This window comes from Anabrus simplex, chromosome 1 (genome assembly GCF_040414725.1).
Source record: "Anabrus simplex isolate iqAnaSimp1 chromosome 1, ASM4041472v1, whole genome shotgun sequence".
Taxonomy (NCBI): Eukaryota; Metazoa; Arthropoda; class Insecta; order Orthoptera; family Tettigoniidae; genus Anabrus; species Anabrus simplex.
In genome coordinates, this window is record NC_090265.1 from 913,439,644 (window position 1) to 913,460,608 (window position 20,965).

Consider the following 20,965-nt stretch of genomic DNA (forward strand, 5'->3'; position numbering starts at 1 on the left):
TCTAGGCGAACGTCTAACCACATCCGCTACGCTACACTGCTGGAAACATACTGGTCGTATGACGAGAGCAGCGTACATACGCCATCCGGTTCTGACTGATCGTGCATTGATGCCCCTCTTCCTTACACCCGATCACGTAGCATGACACATTAAGATAGTTACATGGTAAAAGGAGTTTGCTAGATGATTTCAAGGAGTCATGTTTTGCGAACAGATGATATAACATTTCTCTGGGGTTCAGAATCGTGTGCAAAATGTGCTCACTGAAGATTCAATACTCTTGCCGGGGAATAGCACCCCTATAACCATGTGCACGTTAGCTGGGCTGCAGCAAACGATATTGGAAGGGGCTGCTGAATCACACTGTAGATTAGACAAAACATCTCTGGACCGTATAGAATGAATACAACCTGTTTAGATGTTTCCGAATAGACCCTTTCTCAATATGGACTCGTTCTGTTGGACCAAACCTCCTGAAATCCCGTGAAGGATTCGGGTTCGATTCCACACTGCAGTCAACTTTCAGCTCTCTTATGTTAGAAAGGTTGAAGAGTTCGATTAGCACTTCCTTAGGCCAGGGCCTCTCAAACGCCCAAACTCTCACGCGTGCAGAGTGAGGTGCATAGGCTCTGTGCACTGTGCATCGGTACGCTTCGCCTCAACTCGGCTTGACTCGGATGGTGTAGTGTGCTGAGAGCGACGAAGCGTTTGATGGTAGACGACGTGTTTATCAGTGAAATAGATAAGCGCACGACTACAACATAATAATGGAGCAACCTGTTTCGAAGAAAGCAAAGACTTCCGAAAGTCCATTTCAATCGAACTGGGAACTTTCGTATTTTTTTTTGTTTGTTTGTCGTGACGATAACGCCAAATGCTTAATCTGTGGGACGATAATTACGTGCGTAAGAAAATCGTCTATTGAAAGACACTACAACAGACTACATTCGGAAAATTATTGTGAAATCATAGGAGACGTCAGAGAGAAAGAATTAAGGAAGTTGAAACAGCTTGAAGAAGAGCATTCTATATCCACAAATGAGGTTTGTTCCAGTACTGTAGCATTTTCATTTTGGTTACAGGTTCTGCATTTTTTAAATTATGTTTACATTCCTTTCAAACATGTATGTGTATTTCTAATTCACTTTTTTAATTTTTTTAATAACACTGGTAACATTGTCCCATACAACTGTGCGTCTCCGCTCACCACACGTAAACATTTCGCAGTGGGGGAGAAACAGCAGTGAAGGTGAGGAACGCGGAGAGAGGCCGAACGGGGAGACAGGTGTAGGGAGAGAGGAGTGGGGGGTCTGCACTCTGGTCAACCAAGCGAAGTCGTCTTTTGCACCGTGCACAGTGCATGCACCACGCGCATGCACCCTGAGAGGCCCTGCCTTAGGCTATCAGACAATGTTCGCCTCATAATGAACGTAACCCCATAATTAGAAAGCAGAGTGATTCGACATGGGTGTTATATGGACGGGTGTAAACAATTCTTCCGCTCCCACCTAAATACAGCGAGCCTCAAGTCTATCACATTATGAACCTTGTTAACATAAGTTACCAATGAAGAGGCAGAAGACGAAGACGGGCTGTATATCTTAAGGGGCTCTCAAGTAACTTTCTCCCATTATTCATGTCGGAGCGAGTGTAAAGGTTACCACGATTAAGAGATCAGCTTTCATCCGTTAGAAACTATCAGTAGGTCATACAATATACAGTCAATTTTAGCTTAGAAATACACTAATTGGTGTACCAATTAATATTATCCTGTTGATTTTGATTTTGGAAAACAAATGCTTCTCTACTAAGCGATTCATGTAAGTGTACCTCATAGCTACTTTCGAAGTCCCTAACGCACTGTTCTAAAATACAAAGTACTTACTGCGGTTTTTTTTTGTAGGAGTCCTCAGTTATGAGTTATATATTACTAATTATTGTACTAACAAAGTCATCTCTGGCCATCATTTGCTTCCTGTAATTTACATACTACTATTTTTTTGAGACCTTAGGACTACGTTCCTTTCTAGAAGTCGAATTCTCGTTTCTAAATGTTTCTAATTCTTGATGAGCAATCGAACCCACGTCCTTCTGAGTGAACTGAACACGCTTGTACCATCTCGGTTTTGAATAATCTTACTTTGGTACCGAGTGAATTAGCTATACGGTTCGGATCACATAGCCGTGAGCTTGCATTCTGAAAATAAAGGGCTCGATCCTCACCGCTGCTAGCCCTGAAGATGGTTTTCAGTGGTTTTCCAATTATACACAAAGCAAATACTGCGGTTTTACTTAAATTAAGGCCAGGATTGATTCCTTTCTAGTCCCAGCCCTTTCCTATTTCAACGGCGTAGCAAGACCTGTCTGTATCGGAGCGACGTAAACAAATAGCAAAATTCTTACTTTGGTTTTTCGTTCGTTCGTTTGTTCGTAATATGTTTACCCCCCAGGGTCGGTTTTTCCCTCGGACTCAGCGAGGGATCCCACCTCTACCACCTCAAGGGCAATGTTCTGGAACGCCAGACCCTGGGTCGGGGTATACAACTGGGGAGGATGACCAGTACCTCGCCCAGGCAGCCTCACCTGCTATGCTGAACAGGGGTCGTGTGGGGGGATGGGAAGTTTGGAAGAGATAGACACGGAAGAGAGAAGGAAGCGGCCGTGGCCTTAAGTTAGGTACCATCCCGGCATTCGCCTGGAGGAGAAGTGAGAAACCACGAAAAACCACTTCCAGGATGGCTGAGGTGGGAATCGAAGCCCCCGCTACTCAGTTGACCTCCCGAGGCTGAGTGGACCCCGTTCCAGCCCTCGTACCACTTTTCAAATTTCGTGGCAGAGCCTGGAATCGAACCCTGGCTTCTGGGGGTGGCAGCTAATCACACTAGCCACTACACCACAGAGGCGGACAGTTTTTCACGGCAACAATTTTAATTTCCTCATTTGTCTCATACTTAATCGTTTTCTGTTTTCTGCATGGTTATTCTCTCTTCCAGAATTTCATTGAACCTTGCAATCACATTTCCCAGACATTATTATTATTATTATTATTATTATTATTATTATTATTATTATTATTATTATTATTATTATTATTATTATTATTATTGTTTAGTAATATATTGTCTGATGTCTTTCCAGAAAGAAGCAAGTGAACCAAGTACCACAGCGAGAACGCAGCTACACCATGTACGTGGTGCTGTTTTTTATAGGTGGGTACTGCTGAGTTTGCTTTATATATCTATACAACTTATTTATTGTAAATGATTAGATGGAATATTGTGATACGTCTCTTCCGACAACATATCATAGTGAAGTGCAGTGGTGTTGAGAACATAGGGTTTAAATCAGTCCAACCTTCTTGGCTTAGATGGGTATTTTTTATTCCTTAAGCAACTTTCTATAATTCTTACCACTCAACAAGTTTGGGGATATGAAAATTCCTGACACACGAAAAAGTGTTTCAAAATGTCTAAGCCCCTGAGTACAAGAACGTCTGAAGAGAAGAGCATATTATCGTCGAGATATCGTTAGTATTTAATGTATAGAGGTTTATCTACATTTTGCCGATAATGGGATGAACTTGTAGACTTCTTTGCGTTTAAAGGAAGGTTAAATCATAACAATCGTTACAAATTTCTCTGAACATTGCTTTTCACTTTCGTAATATAACAGAACTATGGACGTTTATCGGCGAAGTGTGTAAGATAAATATTTACTAAGACAGGACATCGGTTCGCCCGGAATGACGTGGGTTCGAATCCCCGCCCGGAAGTCGTAAGTTTTAAGAAACGAAATTTCCACTTCCGGAGGTGCATATTGCCCTGAGGTTCACTCAGCCTACACCGAACATGAGTATCAGGTTAATTCCTGGGGGCAAAGATGGCCGAGCGTAGAGATAAACACTCTACCCCTTCACGTTCCGAGGTTACGAATGGTGGACGCCTTTACCTTCCACCCCTCCAAGGGCCTTCATGGCCTGTACGGAGATGACTTTGTCTTTAAGACGAGACATGTTTTATAATGAAAGATAAATCAATCAATCAATCAATCAATCAATCAATCAATCAATCAATCAATCAATCAATCAATCAATTAATTAATTAATTAATTAATTAATCAATCAATCAATCACCACCGATCTACATTTAGGGCAGTCACCCAGGTGGCAGATTCCGTATCAGTTGTTCACCTAGTGGTTTTAAATCAGACTGTTCGAGGCGCTGGCCTTCGGACCCTAACTTGGCAGGTTCGATCCTGGCTCAGTCCGGTGGTATTTGAAGGTGCTCAGATAGGTCAGCCTCTTGTCGGTAGATTTATTGGTACGTAAAATAACTCCTGTAGGAAAAATTCCGGCTTCTCGGCGTCTCTGAAAACCGTAAAAGTAGTTGGCAGATCGTAAAAACCAATTATACGTTTCTTAAGTAATTTCAAAGATGATGGAAATTTATCGCACATCTCTCTTGGTAAATTATTCCAATAACTAACTTCTCTTTCTATAAACGAATATTTGCCCAAATTTGTCCTCTTAAACTCAAACTTTAGGTTCATGTTGTGATCTTACCTACTTTTAAAACCACCACTCAACATAATTCGTCTCTTAATGTCATCCCACGAAATCCCTCCGCTGATAGCTCGGAACATACCGTGCAGTCGAGCAGCTCGTCTCCTTTCTCCCAAATCTTCCCAGCTCAAAGTTTGAAACATTTTCGTAACACAGTCTTTTGTCCGAAATCACCCGTAACAAATCATACTGGTTTTTTTTATTTCGTTCTCAAATCAAGTAATACTGGTGAAAGCCTCATACACTGGAACCATGCTCTATTGTGGCCACAACGTGAACCGAGTATATGAGCGTCTTCTCCCTTATATCATTTCCTCTTCGTATTCTTCTGATCTTTCTTTCTTAATCTGTTTACCCTCCAGGGTTGGTTTTTCCCTCGGACTCAGCGTGGGACCCCACCTCTACCGTCTCGAGGGCAGTGTCCTGGAGCTTCAGACATTGGGCCGGAGGATACAACTGGGGAGGATGACCAATACCTCGCCCAGGCGGCCTAAACTGCTATGCTGAACAGGGGCCTTGCGGGGGGATGGGAAGATTGGAAGGGAGACAAGGAAGAGGCCGTGGCCTTAAGTTAGGTAACATCCCGGAATTTACCTGGAGGAGAAGTGTGCAACCACGGAAAACCACTTCCAGGATGGCTGAGGTGGAAATCGAATCCACCTCTACTCACTTGACCGCCCGAGGCTGAGTGTACCCCGTTCTAGCCCTCGTACCACTTTTCAAATTTCGTGGCAGAGCCGGGAATCGAACCCGGGCCTCCGGGGGTGGCAGCTGATCACATTAACCACTACACCACAGAGGCGGACCGTATTCTTCTTATTCCTATTATAATTCTTATTCAAGTGCCATACCTGGTCCCCAGACGTTGGTGATCGCCCTGGAGAAAACACCCCGTTCTTTAGCTAACATTCCAGAATCGTTCGGTGTTGTTAATTCAACTCCAGTCTGTAATGTTTTGGAGCCTTGACATGATACTGTATTACTAGAGGATTCCATTCAATGCTGCTCCCGGGTTGTGGAGCAATACTGGTGACGCTTCCTTCCGCGCGCTTCCAAAACGTATAACCAGTCACTCCATACCGACGCTAGAGTGTCTCAAGTGGCGCGCACGAGTTAGCCTTGAAAGTGAAACTAACTCTTCACTTGGCTTCCTGTTTGGTCCATTACCTATGTAACTAGTCCACCGGCAGGTTGCTCAAACAATACCACATTATTTGTGTGTCTCTGAGAGGCTGACAGCCACCCATTATACCTGTTTGAACCTGCTGCACTCATCACATAAGAACTGTTATGTAATGTAAGAAAGTACACAAAAACTGATCATCTTACATGTCTACCCTTCTGACATTCTCTTGGTGTTGCTTCACGTATAGTTCTGTATGTTTCAACGCGTGTGAGAAGTTGTGTGGGTTGGGCTGAATAGCTCAGGCGGCAAAGCGCTGATCTTCTGAGCCCAACTTGGCAGGTTCGATCGTGGCTCAGTCCGATAGTATTCGATGGTTCCGCGTGTCGGTAGATTTATTGGCACGTAAAAGAACTACCTCGTGCGGCATACGTTTCCCTACAATATTTATGTCTCTCATTAATCGGTTTTGGGAACGAAATGCCAACGTATAGCCATTTTGAAACACTGGATTCCTTGAGGACTCCTCAGTTAAGCAATATTAGGCGTGGCCAGCACATGGGTGGGACTTGATAGCACGTACCATGAGGTGTCGTTCACTTCATCAGCGCGAGATCTATCGATCTGTGAAATAATATTCGTAAGAGAATTTTATTAGGTACGTGAAAAAATGTGAAATATTTGTGAGCTTTGCGAACATTTTCTAAATTTCTAAATATTATATTATTATTATTATTATTATTATTATTATTATTATTATTATTATTATTATTATTATTATTATTATTATTATTATTATTCATCTGTTTACCCTCCAGGTTCGGTTTTTCCCTCGGACTTAGCGAGGGATCCCACCTCTACCGCCTCAAGGGCAGTATCCTGGAGCTTCAGACTCTTGGTCGGGGGATACAACTGGGGAGGATGACCAGTACCTCGCCCAGGCGGCCTCACCTGCTATGCTGAACAGGGGCCTTGTGGAGGGATGGGAAGAGTGGAAGGGATAGGCAAGGAAGAGAGAAGGAAGCGGCCGTGGCCTTAAGTTAGGTACCATCCCGGCATTCGCCTGGAGGAGAAGTGGGAAACCACGGAAAACCACTTCCAGGATGGCTGAGGTGGGAATCGAACCCATCTCTACTCAGTTGACCTCCCGAGGCTGAGTGGACCCCGTTCCAGCCCTCGTACCACTTTTCAAATTTCGTGGCAGAGCCGGGAATCGAACCCGGGCCTCCGGAGGTGGCAGCTAATCACGCTAACCACTACACCACAGAGGCGGACATTATTATTATTATTATTATTATTATTATTATTATTATTATTATTATTATTATTATTATTATTATTATTATTATTACAATTTGCTTTATGTCGCACCGAAAAAGATAGGTGAAGATGGAATAGGAAAGGGATAGAAGTGGGAAGGAAGCGACCGTGGCCTTAATTAAGATACAATCCCAGCATTTACCTGTTGTGAAAATTGGAAACCACGGCAAACCATCTTCAGGTCTGCCGACAGTGGGGTTCGAATCCACTACCTCCAGGCAAATTCCGGGATGGTACCTAACTTAAAGTTACGATCGCTTCCTTCCCTCTTCCTTCTCTATCCCTTCCGATCTTCCCATCCCCTCACAAAGCACCTGTTCAGCATAGCAGGTGAGGCATCCTAGGCGAGGTATTGGTCCTCCTCACCACTTGTATCCCGACCCAAAGTCTCGCATTCCAGGACACTGCCCTTGAAGTGGTTGAGGTGAGATCCCTCGCTGAATCCGAGGGAAAAACCAACCCCGTAGGGTAAACGGATTAAGAAAGAAAGAAAGAAAGAAAGAAAGAAAGAAGAAACACAATTTAAAGTTACTTTGATCAGTACGTACGGTTTGAATTTTCTCTTCACAGTGCTGTGAAAGCAGTTTGTCCCGAAATAGGTATGTTGACTTCCTATAATGCAGAGTTGTTATCGAAAAATTCAAGCTCTGGGACTAAACATTTTATATTGAGTCTTAAGTAATTTTTTATGGCTTCCCTTTCTGCAACTTGAAGATATTGGTGAATGTTTCTTAGATATAATGGCATTTCAACCAAACTACGAAGGAATATGAGAATTCACCAACTACTATCTGGAGATCCATAAATGAAATGAAATGGCGTACGACTTTTAGTGCCGGGAGTGTCCGATGACAAGTTCGGCTCGCCAGATGCAGGTTTTTCGATTTAACACTCGTAGGCGACCTGCGCGTCATGATGAGGATGAAATGATGATGACGGGATTCGAACCCGGGACCCCTGTGACCAAAGGCCAGCACGCTAACCATTTAGCCATTTAGCCGGACTGGAGATCCATATACCAGAAGTCACAAGATTTCTTCTTGTAATGTGAGCAGAACTATCATAATCAATTTGACATACTGCAAAAAAACTGCAAGTCATTCCATAGAAAAAAGATTTTTCAATGTCAGCCATCCAGAAGTACACTGAAGTTTTTAAACAAATGCGAAGTAACACCTTTCTCTTACTTAGATGCTTGTACAAAAATAATAAAAAATGTGTGTGCAAAGAATTATTTTTACAAAATAAGCACATCAGATGAAGAGATGATGAAGAGAAATTTACGTACCGCAGCTCATGTAAACAAGAGGCATTTTGTCTTCTCCAGTGACAACCTCTGGTGAATCTGTTGAGAGTTCAACCGGCCGAGGACTCTACATACACACTAGAACAGTTAGGATGAATATTCGCAGTGGGACTATGTGTAAGTTAGGCCAGCACTCTGTTTCACAGAGTGGTTGTTCACGTTCACAGTTCCTTTACCATGTCTACTGAGGAATTATATTTTGAAGGATAGTTCTTACTTTACCTGGCTACTCACAATACTCAAATGTAATTGTTTCAAAATGTTTCAACCTTGGGTATCAGATAATAATAGACAGCTTTCCACTCATAGATACTTCACCATCCATGGTACTTCTCATCTTTAATTACACAAGACTTACAGTATGAAGGTCACTAGATGTCTTACGTCATGGTGACCCTCTGTAGAAATCAGCGTTTCGTGCGCTGCGGGTGATATTCTGTCCTAAAGGCTATCCAGTACCCACGACCTTCTCACTTAGGTAGCAGCAATAATTTGAAGATGCCTCGACTTTCACTGCTTAAGATGACCTTCTGACCCCGGAAACTACCGTACCTTGCTGTACGCTCTCTCTAGAGCCAGTTAACTTTGACAAGGGCGTAGGTGATATACAGTTAGAAGAGGTCAACAGTATTACCAAAATATCTCCAGTTGTGTCCAGGAACCACCGCCACAAGCAGCATCTGAGTCACGTCAGATTTCCTAAACCGAGCACCGCCAAAATACTTATCACAGCTTTCACTTTATATGTATAGTCCCTTCGGAAATAAATTCAAGCAAGCACCTTTTCGGTTGCATGAATCATTTGATATAACTTTGTGGATCAGTGGTAGAGTGTCAGCCTTTGGATCCCGAGATAGCGGGTTCAAACCCAGCAGAAGTAGATTTTGAAGGGCGGAAAAAAGTCCATTCGATACTCCATGTTGTAAAATGTCGCCATATAAAAGATCTCTGGTAACAAAAAATTTGATGTTCACCCGACGAATTTAATTAAAACTCAGCCAAAGACGCACAAAACAGATTCTCCTAACTCTGCCATCTAGTAGGCTTAGAGTAAAACGGAATGTCGAAATTGACAAGTAAGCAGCCAGATGGCGTCAAATTAAAACACTTGCACACGGTAGCTGGGGCCATACGATTATTATTATTATTATTATTATTATTATTATTATTATTATTATTATTATTATTATTATTATTATTATTAAAAGTAATTTTGTGCCGATAATTACCTTATTTCTCAACAACTGATCATCTAGAAAAGTTTTTCTCTAAGATCGTTTAAATCAAAGTTATCTGCACCTTAGCAAAGAGAAATAGATATTTCTAATTCCGTTTAAGAATGAAGTTGTTGGATAAATATGAATATATAGTAATAATAATAATAATAATAATAATAATAATAATAATAATAATAATAATAATAATAATAATCTCCTTCAGTCCCTCCTTACATCCACAGTCATTTCTAACTTTGTTTCTTTCTAACCTGCACCTCCTTCTTAATCTATTTATTTCTCTGGTATAAGGTAGTGGATCTTTACTATGCCTCAACACCTTAAAAAGGTACTTAACGTATTTTAACACTCCTGTATGTTCTATGTAGATGAAGAGGAATATGCCAAGACGAACACAAACACCCAGTCCCTATGTTCTGAGGAATTAACCTTACACAGTTAAAATCCTCGGCCCGACCGGAAATTGAACCCGAGGCCCTCAGAAGCGATCGCCAGTACGCTGACCATTCATCTAAGAACCCAAACTATTGAGTCACCTGCGTACATTACATGAAATTAACTCATTTAACTCAATTTTGTTAAAATATGACGATTAGAACATTTTAGACATTAATATTTGTTGTTTTCTCTTATCTTCTATTGATTATATACTTCCTATAAATTTGCAGTACTGTATGTCAGCAGCTCTACATTGTATGGAGCAATTTTGCAGTGCTCAAGATTGATTACCTGTGACCTAGTAATGACCAGTATTGATGCCCCTTCCATATCGCCGTACCCTAAGATGATCAGTCTCTTCTCCTCTCAAGACACCTGTAAGGAGGTCATACACATCAGCCAGTTGGTCGAGCGTCAGGTTGCGTAACATCGCTATGGGCTAGCCGGTCCATCGTATTTTACGGCTGTGATCCAACTTAAGAATGCGGTCATGGCTTTGAAGCTCCTGCAGCCTGAATGTACAATACGAGCTTGTATAGAATACGTATGATGTACTTCAGTTACAAAAATTGGAATTTACTTATTTATACATTTATACAGTGGCTGCTCGTGAGATATGAATTGAAGGGGTCACACGGACGACTAAACTAAACTAAATTAAACAAATTTATACCTCACACGGTTCCACTGAACATTTACGGTTTTCAGAGACGCCAAAGTGCCAGAATTTTCTCCTGAAGGAGTTATTTTACACGCTAGTAAATTTTCAGACGTATTTGAGCTCCTTCGAGTATTATCGGACTGAGCCGGGATAGAAAGTGTCATCTTGAGCTCATAAGGCCAGCACTCTGCTGACTGAAATACTCAGTCTGATATTATTATTATTATTATTATTATTATTATTATTATTATTATTATTATTATTATTATTATTATTATTATTATTATTATTATTATTATTTATTATCTGGATCGTTTAACTTTACAACAGTGTTTTGAATACACAGAAAAGTGAATTGGAATGCATATAATAGAGCATATTGTGGGCCTATAGTAAATAATGAACACTGAATTAAAGAGAGCAACATCATTCAGACTGCTTTCATCCTTACGAAGAAGCTACTAAATATGAAGATTAAATTGTTGGATTTATAAGTATTACACACCACATTCGCACTTGCTTCCGCTATCACTTTACTAACACACTGACTACAACAGCAAGTTTGCAGCCTTCGAACAGCACTCCGGGGTGAAAAGATAGTACCGTTAGAACCCCCCCAATCCCGCGTCCCGCACAGTGCCAGCGGTAAGCTCCGGGCACATCGAGCTTGTGACCGAGTCCCCTGTAATGTTTGAAGTGTTCTCCCGTGTCCACATGCCCAGCGGCAAAATACCGGAAAAGTTTCCTTATATATTGCTTCTTCAGTCACAATCGAGTTATTTTGTATTTGTATTGATTCTTGAACATAACAGGCGTTGAGCCCCAAATACATGTTCACAATGAAAACAACTTACAAAAACAGAAAAAAGGGAAAAACAACACGAGACTCTTTGGGCATGCCATGAGGTCCATCAGATACTCCGGAAACGTGACACTCCCTAGGGAGGATCACCACAGCAGTCATCCTCAGTTCCTATATGCCACGTCCATTGACCCCGCTGGATATAAAACAAATAAAATAAATAAACAAATAACAAAAAAAATATCGTCCTACTACTACTGCTGTCCGGCCATGTCATCATCCCTGGTGAGAAAAAGACCGCCCTCCCATTGATGACACGACCGGCCCTATCCGTGCGACCCGTAAGAATCCCCCAACCATCCCTACCAGATGACAGCGCAGCTTTCTCACCATTCCATTAGCGGCCGACCTTGTAAGGCAGCATAGTGGAGTTATGCCCGGCTGCTTCATTTAGCACTGGAAATAGCAGAATAGAAGCATATGACACATGTACTTGGCTGTGTTTATTCCATGATGACGTAAATATCTTAATTTCGATTATTTTCTAATTTTAACTTCTGCCTGAAAAGCAAGGAGGCTCATATCTTGTAAGCGGGTTTAGGTGGGGTGGGGTACGTGACCCTGTGCCTTTAAAGGACAGCCGCCGCTGTATTTATTGATCTATCTCAGGGGTTTCCAATTTGTAAGGGCTCGAGGGCCATTTTGCAAACCTTAGTCATGTTCGCGGGCCGCACTTGACTAGGCCAATTTTCGTAAAATTCTGCAAATAGTACAGAGGCACCATTATGAAATGATATGAATAATTCAATTGAAATGAGGGTTTGATTATTTTATTTGCTTAAATCATTATTTTAAAATTGCATAAAAGAGTGAAATTTGGAGCCGGGCTGAGCGGCTCAGACGGTCGAGGCACTGGCCTTCTGACCCCAGCTTGGCAGGTTCGATTCTGGCTCAGTTCGGTGGTATTTGAAGGTGCTCAAATACGACAGCCTCGTGCCAGTAGATTTATTGGCAAGTAAAAGATCTCCTGTGGGACAAAATTTCGACACAACGGCATCTCCGAAAACCGTTAAAAGTAGTCAGTGGGACGCAAAAATAATAACATTATTACTTGAAATTTGGATTTTAAATGTGGCAAAATCAAAAATAATCTGTTTAGAACAAGGAGAACTAGTATTAAAAAATAATTAGTTCTGACTTGGGTCTATAATGTGTATAAAAATTAACACATTTCTGAACGAGGTAATACATATTTTTGTGACTTTTCTACACATTATTTCTTACAGTGCTCTCGCGGGCCGCAAAAATGGCTTCGCGGGCCGCCATTTGGAAACCCCTGATCTATCTGATATATTTTCTTTTAACAGCATAACAAAAGCAAATAAAATAGAAAACCTATGCCGCAACAGCCATTAGTGCCTTGGTTTAACAATCCACTTGCCGTCCAGCATTATGGTTTAAAAATACTGTAGAACAACGTGGTCAGCGTGACGACATCCTCAGAACTATTTCTTTCCCGAGTCCGCTGCCTCTCATCCCAGTCAACTCCTCAGTTAGTCTCACGAGTCTTAGAAAACTCCGTTCCAGCCTTCAGTCCAGAATTCAAATTGCTGGATTGACCTGGACTTCAACATGGAGGCTCCAGGTAAGAGGCAGGCATACCACGGTGTTGTTTTAACAGCATAGCACCGTTTCTAACTGATCACAAATAGTCATAGGAAGATGGTTTCATTAACGCAAGACTGTTATACAGTTCAGTTTTCAGTCCGTAATTTTCTGTAGAAACGACCATAGGTAGTCCAGCATGTCTCATTTGAGTATTAATAATATAAATGTGTTATGCGATATTAAACTATTGAGTGATGCGAAATAATACATTATCCTATACAGTACCGGTACGTACAGTCTAAGTGTAAACCACTAGAACACGGAAACAAAAGCAGACACTCACCTAGACACTCTTTGGCTTGTCTAAGGCTGCTTAGCGGCGGAGATAGACGCCTCCTTGCGTCATCTGAAGGGAACTGGTTCAATTCCCATAAGGGATTCGAAAATTCAAAAATGGGATTCCCACTTCTGGAGAGGTCCACTCAGCCTACAACAAAAATGAGTACCTGGCTACTTCTTGGTAACAAGGGTGATTGAACCTAGAGCCAACCTAGTGCTAAGGTTGCGGATAGTGCAAGCCTCTACCTTCCGTTCTTCTCAGGGATTTCGGATTTGTTCGGCTTTGCTTTACTTCACATTCTTTTTTTTACAACTGGCTGTACGTCACACCGCGAAGATAGGTTTCATAGCGACAAAGGGATAGGAAAAGGCTAGCAGTGGGAAGGAAGCGGCCGTTGCCTTAATTAAGGTACAGCCTTCATTTGCCTGTTGTTAAAATGGGAAACCACGGAAAACCAACTTCAGGACCGCCGACAGTAGGGTTCGAACCCACTATCTCCCGAATGAAAGCTCACAGTTGCAGGAGTGTGCTAGAACACTTTAAATTAGATTATTTTTGTTGACAATATTAAGGCCATTAAGCCTTCACTTCCAACTAGTCAAAAAATACAAGATTTCATATATTTTTACAAATAATAATTTTGAATAAACTGAAGAATGAAAATATTAGAGCTACTATACAATACTAATAATAACAATTATGATTATGATAAAATTAATTGTGTATGGCCTCCAGAGAGGTCTGGTGCGCGTCTTTCGAGTTGAAGCTCATTAGTCATTAACAATCCGCTCGTGTGTGAGGACAGCGTCCTACATAGGATGAAATCTAATGTTGAAGACGAAACACACACAGACACACATACACAGTCCCCGAGCTAGACGAATTAACCAATGAAAATTATAATCCCTAACCGAGCCGGAAATAGAACCTGAGACCGCTTTGACCAATATGTATGCCGGAAATTATTATAGTGGTGATGAGGAGGATGGGATGTAAACAGTTTTGATAAGATGACTAGAGTATTCAGTCCTACTCGTTGGATGAATGGTCAGCGTACTGGCCTTCGGTTCAGAGGGTCCCGGGTTCGAATCCTGGCCAGGTCGTGGATTTTAATCGCTTCTGATTAATTCTTCTGTCTCGGGGATTTGGTGTTTCTGTCCGTCCCAACACTCTCTTCTTCATATTCACACAACACAACACACTACACTACCAACCACCACAGAAACACACAATAGTGATTACATCCTTCCATACAGGGTTGGCGAAAGGAAGGACATCCGGCCGTAAAACAGGGCCAAATCAACATGTGCGACGCAGTTCGCACCCGTGACCCCACACGTGTGGGACAAGCGGTAGGAAAAGAAGAAGAAGATGACTAGAGTATTCACAAAATTAACTTTAAATAACTCTATGATCCTTCGCTGTAATATTTGGGAAGGCGACTCTGGATAGTTCGATAGACTGGAAAATTAACCGGGGAACTCACGCTCGGAAGAAATGAAACATCATGATCAGGTCAATATGCACGTACCTGTAAAGGCAGGTCAACATTTCTCTAAGAAGAGTGATAGATGAGTGACCTCTCCTTAAGGTGGCCTTGATTCGAATTCTAGTAAATGCTAGTGAAATTTCGAAATGGAAAATCGTATAGTCCGTGGCTTATGACTGAAGAGTAATAGTCGCGTCACCTTCGGTATATTTCTTGGCAACCTGAAACAGCGAGCGCCGTGACATAAACTGTACAGGCAACTGCTTTTACGCATTAGTTATGCGGGTTGCATACAGTTCAAGGACCGAACCTATCGCAGGTCTTTGCCAACTGCGTTAACACATCTGATGTTTAATAAAGGTCAGGGTAACCTGAACTCCCGTTACGTCTTTACGACAGTAATGTTTAGAATTGTCAATTGAGGAATTATATAAATAAACGGTAGAATTCGGGCGCCTTTGTTGCTGGCGAGACCAGCATCCAATTAACTTCAATTTTGATGATACCATCATGGTGGACAACAAGTTGATTGACAAACCAAGGCACTAATGGCTGTTGCGGCATAGGTTTTTTATTTTGTTTGTTTTTGTGATGTTAAAAATACACCAGATAGATATATAAGTACAGTGGCGGTCTTCCTTCAAGTGCATAGGGTCACGTGCCACATCCCCACCTCCACCCTTATAAGATAGGAGCCTCCTTGCTCTTCAGACAGAAATTGAAATTAGAAAATAATCTAAATTAAGGTATTTACGTCATCATGGAATAAACACAGCCAAGTACATGTGTCATATGCTTCTATTCTGCTATTTCCAGTGCTAAATGAAGCAGCAGGGCATATTTGGTCATGATATTTGACACTAACAGTGGGTGTTTTGACTTCTTAAATTGCATTGAATCTTACGTAACTGTCCTTTGGTACCATAGTGGTGAGTTGTAGAATAAGTTGCCTTTCCTAAGGAAATAACATTGCTTTCCCTGTCTGGCTATAAATACATAGCATGACCAAATTCTCTACCCGTATTGTGAGGTAGCTCTTCAGTTGTTCTCCTGTGAGTGAACCAACTCAGTTCCTGATGTTCCTGTTAACAAAAAGGATCACCTGAACAGGATGACACTCCAGTAACTAAATATGATAAATGTTTTATTTTCTAGAGATTACAGAAATAATACACAACATTTAATTCGCATCTTTATCTTTTTACGTAGATAGCTGTTGTATAATACTTATGTTATCTCTGTTCACAGGTGTCCTAGCCACGACAGCTACGGCCCAACGCCGACCTCCCAACTACAGCCAGGATGACATGCCCATTACCAGCTTTGACTGTAGAGACAAGATCTTGGGAGGTTATTATGCTGACATAGAGACGGATTGCCAAATGTTCCACGTGTGCGTGAAAGTGCCAGGTGTCGGGGTGAGTTTATGACTTAATAGAAGCTCTACAGCCGTGGGGAGAACAAGTTACGTAGTATGATGTTCAGTTGACAGCATCTGTTGGTCAACTCACTGGGATATATCTTGACTACTCTTTACGTATCACACACAAATACACTATGAAGAGAAGTGCTGTCAAGTTATGCATAAAATGACCCATGACTGATCTTGAACCCAACCCGTCGACCGTTCTTAGAGAAGTTTCCAGTCTTGTATCTTGTAATTTTTATTTTCAAATCATGGTAATTGGTGGAAATTTAGACTTAATTTATTAAATATTCGCCTTCTTGTAGTTTTCCATCCTTTTAATACATTTCTCAGTTCCAAGACACTAACAAAGGAAATTTAAGAGTCACTATTGCTTTATTCTAACAATCACCTCCACCCTTGCTACTGGATGGGTGGCCTTGAATACACTGTACTGAAAGGTGCTGCTACGTGAGCACTTCATAGTCCGAAACAGCCAACACAAATTATTTACGATCTAATACTGGTATAACATTAAATGTACGTCGTCTCTCACGGCACTCTAGCGTTTTGAACCAGGTTCCTTATCTTCCATGTCATACATCAAAGGCTGAATTAACCATATTCCAACGACTAGAATTATTGAATGATTCTGAAATCTGGATCCTATAGGTTAGAGTCAGGAACCCTGTGCCACATGCCCGGTACCCTCCAGATTTTTCAGCCCAGAAAGCCTTTACATATACTACAAAGTTCGTTGGCAATTCTGATCCATCATCTGTACAGTTACATCGAAGAGCAATCAATACTTCCTTCTAAGGATAGATGTAATTGCACTTAGTAAAATACCTTCATGTATTTTACCCAGACTGAGACAAGAGTTATAATTAATTAGTGTACTTTAAAATTAATTATGAAGCAGTAACCGAAAGGTTACAGGGCAGGTACTGATTTTTTAATTATCTTTCTCTTGTAAATCATCTTTGAATTTCAGGTATCACATTTCGTTACTGTTTTGTTTACTTAGTGAGGTATTTTTCTTGTAAACAGGTGCAGAACTATAGATTCTTGTGTCCCAACGACACCGCCTTTGACCAGGAAAATCAGATCTGTGCTGACTGGTACGATGTGGACTGCGAAGCCGCCACTCTCTACTACAGCGACAACTTCGACCTCTATCGTATTGGTGGGTACTGTTAGAAATTATTAAACTTCACAATTGCCGAACTTTCAGAACTTTACAGTCAGCTGTTAATCACTGAATTTTCTGATTTGATAGTCTAATATGATTGAACGGATAATATTGTATTATACTGTATGCCCGCAGGACTCGAGACGGAATATCATAGATTTTAAACTATGGTAATTATTCTAATATCACCAATATCTAAGAATATCTCATTTCAAACAGCAATGAGCGTACCTAAGACACCAGTCACACATGAAGCCACTAGGGAATTATGGTAATAGTTGTATATAAACTGTCATTAGATTGTCAAAGGTAAAATATACTGCACATTTGCGAAGAATTTAAGCTGATTTCTCATGACCAGGAATAAGCGCAGATTTTTCACCGAAATTCCAAATATCTATACAAAATTTCTGTAGTTATTATCAGGTTCCATTGGAAAGGCACTTTATCAGTGAGCAGATTATCAGATATTTACAGGTTAAACTGTAAGGTATCTTTAGCTCTTTCTATAGGAAGTTTTTACGTTAACATAGAAAATAACCTCATACTTCTTTTTCATGTCTTCTTCCTCTTCCTTATTACTCTTCTTTGTCTTCTCCTTCAACTCCTCCCACTCTGCAGTCTTCTTCTTTTTCCTCTTTGAATTATTGTTATTCTAATTCTTCTACATCGTATTCTTATTTGTATTATTCTATTCTTATTTAATAGACCAGTATCTAAGATTGTCTTCATCTCAGCCACTTTATTCGGGCAATCCTTATATCTCGAGTCCGCTCTGGTTAAAATCCTTTTTCATCAGTTCTTTATAAATCCAATTTTCTCTTATTTCCTGTGATCTTATCCTTGATAAAGTAGATTTCAATATTGCCCTTCTGAAGTTATTTCTGATTTTTTCTCCCACTTATTAAAAATGACATCTCGTTGGAAAACCTTCCCGAGTTCCTTCACCTTCGAAAGATACTGTTGGAACTTGGTGAAAAAGGATCGCTTATAGTGTTATTCATTCAGTATGGGAGTGGCATTCAGGGAACATGTGGCCAAAATTCCGGCATACAAGATCGTTGTTTTAATTTTTGTACACTAGACTATCTTACAAGGAAACCCTTTCATCTGTAAGTCACCGATCTGATTGAGATTTAGTACGACGACTTCTGTAGGAATGTTTAATTCAGCAATATCCAAATTAGATGCCCATTTGTATATCTAGCACAGCGTTTGCTGTCTCCATGACTTGGATTCAAGTGGAACTAGTAACACACCTGGCATGAGATCTAAAGTAAAGTGTTGGGTCATTATTTTGCATACATTCTTACATGGAACTTTGAGTAGGACACGTGTTAAGGACCTCATATGGATATTATGAGTACGTGAGTGTTAACTAAACCATCACTCAATCATAACTAAATATTATATTGCTCGTATCTTCATAAATCAACTTGCAGCGACTGATTGGAAATGAAACTCTTGTTTCAGGCTATGAACCCGGTGTTTCAAACTTGCCCGTGAGCAAAGCTACAGCCATTCCTCTGGGTCCTTCAACCGCACGACCTCCTGTGCGCCCCTCTGCCAACAGACCACGAGCTCGCCCTCCGGTGGTTGAAGAGGAGGAAGATTACTTCCTGCAGCGCAGCGAAACAGGAGATCGCCGACTACAACAGCAGCAGCAGCAGCAGCAGCAGCAGTCACAGGCCGATTTGAGGTACGTTCTCACATCACCAAATAAGTTACAGGAAATTGGACGTGTACAAACTCCTAGAAATTGTCCGAGGTTCATAAATTATGAGATGAAGTGTTCATGTCAATTCCTAGAAATGTGTATCATCATCGGTACGTAAACTCCTACCTCTTGTTAATCAGCAAAGGAATGTTAATAATAAAACGGAATTCATATGCAGTCATTCTAATGTTTATATATGTGTAGACACATTTTAAATAACTACAAACTGATACGTGTATTAAAATGAGAACTTCTCCCAGACCGGCCCTTCTTAGACGATCGTCTCATCCGAAAATGAAATGTGACGCGACAAATACCGGGTTGGAAAAACATAAGAGGAATTCCGTAAATCAATTTTCGTATGTGAATAGAATGTCTCATTCCGGCAGGCAAAAAACACTGTCAGTATTGTATTTTTAAAATAATGCGTTATCCTATCACGACAAAGAAATACAGCAATGTTAGCTTCACGTGTGTTATATTCAAGTACTGACCATTTAATCATAATTTTATGTATTGATTCGTTTGTGTTAATGAGTAGTATCTAATCTATATATATACGAGTATTACTGGCTGTTCTGAACCTGAAAGAGTTGTGAAGAACGATTTTGTACCAATAACCTTTGTGGAAAAACTCTGTAGTGCAATTCATAATGTTCCTCGGAGATTACATTGTAGTAAATGCGGAATAACTGGACCGTTTTACAAGGTCGGCAACAAAAAGTTTTATTAGTTTACATAGTCATCCTGTAGGAGTTTACACAGTTTCTAGGAGTTTGTCATCACCGAGAAAATTACTTCACAATTTTTATGTAGTCAGTTGGTCTTCTGTTCATAGGATAGCAGGTTTGATATTAGCGGAGATGAATGACATGTGAATGTGTTTAAATTCCGTTCCAATGTATCCGTAATCAAATTTCTAAGCTTGTTTTCCTCCACTCTTTTGTTCAACTCTGTCAACTCCTCCTCGGGTGATGCTGTCAAGGTAGTGTCAGCAGCAAATCTCAAGTTTTTGAGCTTGCATTCCCCAATGGAAAATGCTTTATCCCAGACATAAAGTGTAGTTATCATAGTATATTCACCATAAAGATTGAAAAGTAATGGCGACAGGATACATCCCTGACGGATAGAGCAAGCAATAAAACCTATCAGCATTGAATTTTAATGCAATGTTTTATAGTATCGTGACAAAGAAATACAATATTGTTGACTTCACCTGTGTTACATAAAATATTTTAGTTACTACTGACCAATTAATCAAAATTTTATGAACCATTTCGATGGTATTAATACGTAGTTCCTAATCTACATATGTTACTGGCTGTCCTAAATCTGAAAGAGTTGTGAAGAAACATTTTGTACCAGTAATCTTTGGGGGAAAACCCTGCAGTGAAATTCACAATATTCCTCGGGGATTACAGGATTCATTCTAAACTGATGGACTGTTTGTTTTGAATCATCACAGTGTATGCATTTTCCTTGCAGAGATCAATCAAATGGAGTGAAAAACTCATATTATCCAAAATTGCTGATATACGGCTCCATTTGACGGTATTTTATTTAACATTCCTTTAATTGTAAATGCCCGCCTTCCTACCTGAATAGTCCACGTAGTGACCTTCCGTCCAGAGGACCCGGAATTTAATTCCGGAGAGAAACAGGGTTAACGTATGGTTAACTCGTCTGGCTCAGTGACTGGATAGTTATGTTCGTCTTAATTCACACATCTTCGTACACTGTACATACAACACAGTACACTAACAACCAC

The 20,965-nt window shown here is 40.7% G+C and overlaps 1 protein-coding gene across 1 annotated transcript in view; it reads left to right on the forward strand.

Annotated features, from left to right (window-relative positions):
• Positions 1 to 20,965, forward strand: part of LOC136874774 (putative uncharacterized protein DDB_G0285119) — a 45,218-nt gene that overhangs the window by 17,735 nt on the left and 6,518 nt on the right. Inside the window, exons 2-5 of the mRNA XM_067148446.2 lie at positions 3,139 to 3,209; positions 16,132 to 16,301; positions 17,339 to 17,474; positions 18,954 to 19,179. Of these exons, the coding sequence (XP_067004547.2) occupies positions 3,185 to 3,209; positions 16,132 to 16,301; positions 17,339 to 17,474; positions 18,954 to 19,179 (557 nt within the window). The 5' untranslated portion in view covers positions 3,139 to 3,184. The remainder of the gene's footprint in view (positions 1 to 3,138; positions 3,210 to 16,131; positions 16,302 to 17,338; positions 17,475 to 18,953; positions 19,180 to 20,965) is intronic.